The following is a 1,805-nucleotide window of genomic DNA, read 5'->3' on the forward strand; positions in this document are numbered from 1 at the left end:
TACTGATTCTGAGACCTAGTTCAGATACCTGAAGCTCCATGAAGGAATTCCTGACTTCCTTCTTCTGTATTTTCAGAGCCCATTACTTGTATGAACCATTTTCTTAGACATTTATCATATTACAGTTTTGTATGGTGGTTATTTATTGATGTGTCTGATATCCCCTCCTTTGTCTAATTCATTTTTCTATTGCATTTGCACTGTTGTCTAGTGTAGAGTCTTACAAATATTAGATCAGCAATAAATATTTATTCTATAGGTAAGAAATCCTCAAATTTTAGTTGTTTATTTCACTCTATTCACCATTTTTGTCTTAACAGGCAGTATTTGAGAACAGATGACTGGCAAGAACTCCACTGCTGTGACAGAAATCTTTATTTTAGGATTAACAGATGACCCAACCCTTCGTGTCTTCTTCTTTGTGGTATTTCTAGGGATCTACATTGTCATTTTACTTGGCAATCTCAGTATTGTAATAGTGATACAAAAGAGTTCCCAACTTCACACTCCAATGTACCTTTTCCTCAGCCACTTGGCTTTTGTGGATATTGGGCTTTCCTCATCTGTCATGCCTGTGATGCTCATGAATTTCCTTGGGGACATAACCTCAATCCCTTTGCAAGGCTGTGTGGTCCAACTTTGTTCTATAGTTGGCTTTGGGACAGCAGAGGGCTTCCTGCTGGCTGTGATGGCCTCTGATCGATATGTGGCCATCTGTAGCCCCCTACTCTATTCCACTCACATGTCTACCAGGGTCTGCACTCTGTTACCCATCACATCCTACCTGGGTGGTTGTGTGAATGCTTGGATCTTTGCTGGTTGTTTCCTGAATTTGTCTTTTTGTGGACCCAATAAAATCAATCACTTCTTCTGTGACTATCCATCTTTGCTGAAACTTTCATGTTCCCATGTTCCCCTTGCTGACATTCTCCCTTCTTTTTCTGCAGGATCGATAATTGTAATAGCTGTTTTAATTATAACTATCTCTTATGCATACATCCTCTTCTCAGTCCTGAAGATACGCTCCATTGAGGGCAGATCCAAAGCTTTCTCTACATGTACCTCCCACCTTACTGCTATTACACTGTACTTTGGGACCATTACATTCATTTATGTGATGCCCAAGTCAGTATATTCAACAGATCAGAATAAAGTGGTGTCTCTTTTCTACAGTGCAATGATTCCCATGTTGAACCCCCTGATCTATAGTTTGAGGAACAAGGAAGTGAAGGGGGCCATGAAAAAATTAATAGCTGTAAACACTTATTTTTATAAATTCAATTCAATTCACCGTTAAGTATCTCCATAATTCAGGGCATTATGTTAATGAGATAAAGACAAAAAAGATAATAGACCCTGGCCATGAATAGCTTAAATTCTATTGTAGTAGTTAGGTCTGAGTAGCACCAATAAATGAGTTTGAAAATTTTTCTGTAGTCATTGTTATTGGATTAAATTGGTGAATTTAAATGTACTGAGAATAACAGCCAATGAATCTGATGTTGTTTGATCTGATTGGTAGTCTGAAGGAAATCCAGGTTTTTGTCATCGAGGAATGATGATGTGGTTATCACATTCCTGTGTGGTAAACCTTCCCTATTTCAAGAGCTTTCTGCCTCTAGTTTCCAGTAGGAGGAACTATTAAACTGAAGAACCTGGAAATGAAGCAGTGATAGGATCACAGAACCTCAGAGGTGAAGAGGCTTCAAAAGCCACTTAGTTCAATCTATAGCTGTTAAATGATTTCCTGCACAACCTTTCCAACAGCAGTCATAATAGTCTTCCCTCAAAGACATTTAGAAAAG

The 1,805-nt window shown here is 38.4% G+C and overlaps 1 protein-coding gene across 1 annotated transcript; it reads left to right on the forward strand.

Moving 5' to 3' along the window:
• Nucleotides 1-337: 337 nt before the first annotated feature.
• On the forward strand, nucleotides 338-1,297 carry LOC114033979 (olfactory receptor 480-like). The gene has a single exon (XM_027849615.1). It carries the CDS (start codon nucleotides 338-340, stop codon nucleotides 1,295-1,297), a length of 960 nt encoding a protein of 319 aa, XP_027705416.1.
• Nucleotides 1,298-1,805: the final 508 nt, after the last annotated feature.

This window comes from Vombatus ursinus, unplaced genomic scaffold (genome assembly GCF_900497805.2).
Source record: "Vombatus ursinus unplaced genomic scaffold, bare-nosed wombat genome assembly UNPS02007743.1, whole genome shotgun sequence".
Taxonomy (NCBI): domain Eukaryota; kingdom Metazoa; phylum Chordata; class Mammalia; order Diprotodontia; family Vombatidae; genus Vombatus; species Vombatus ursinus.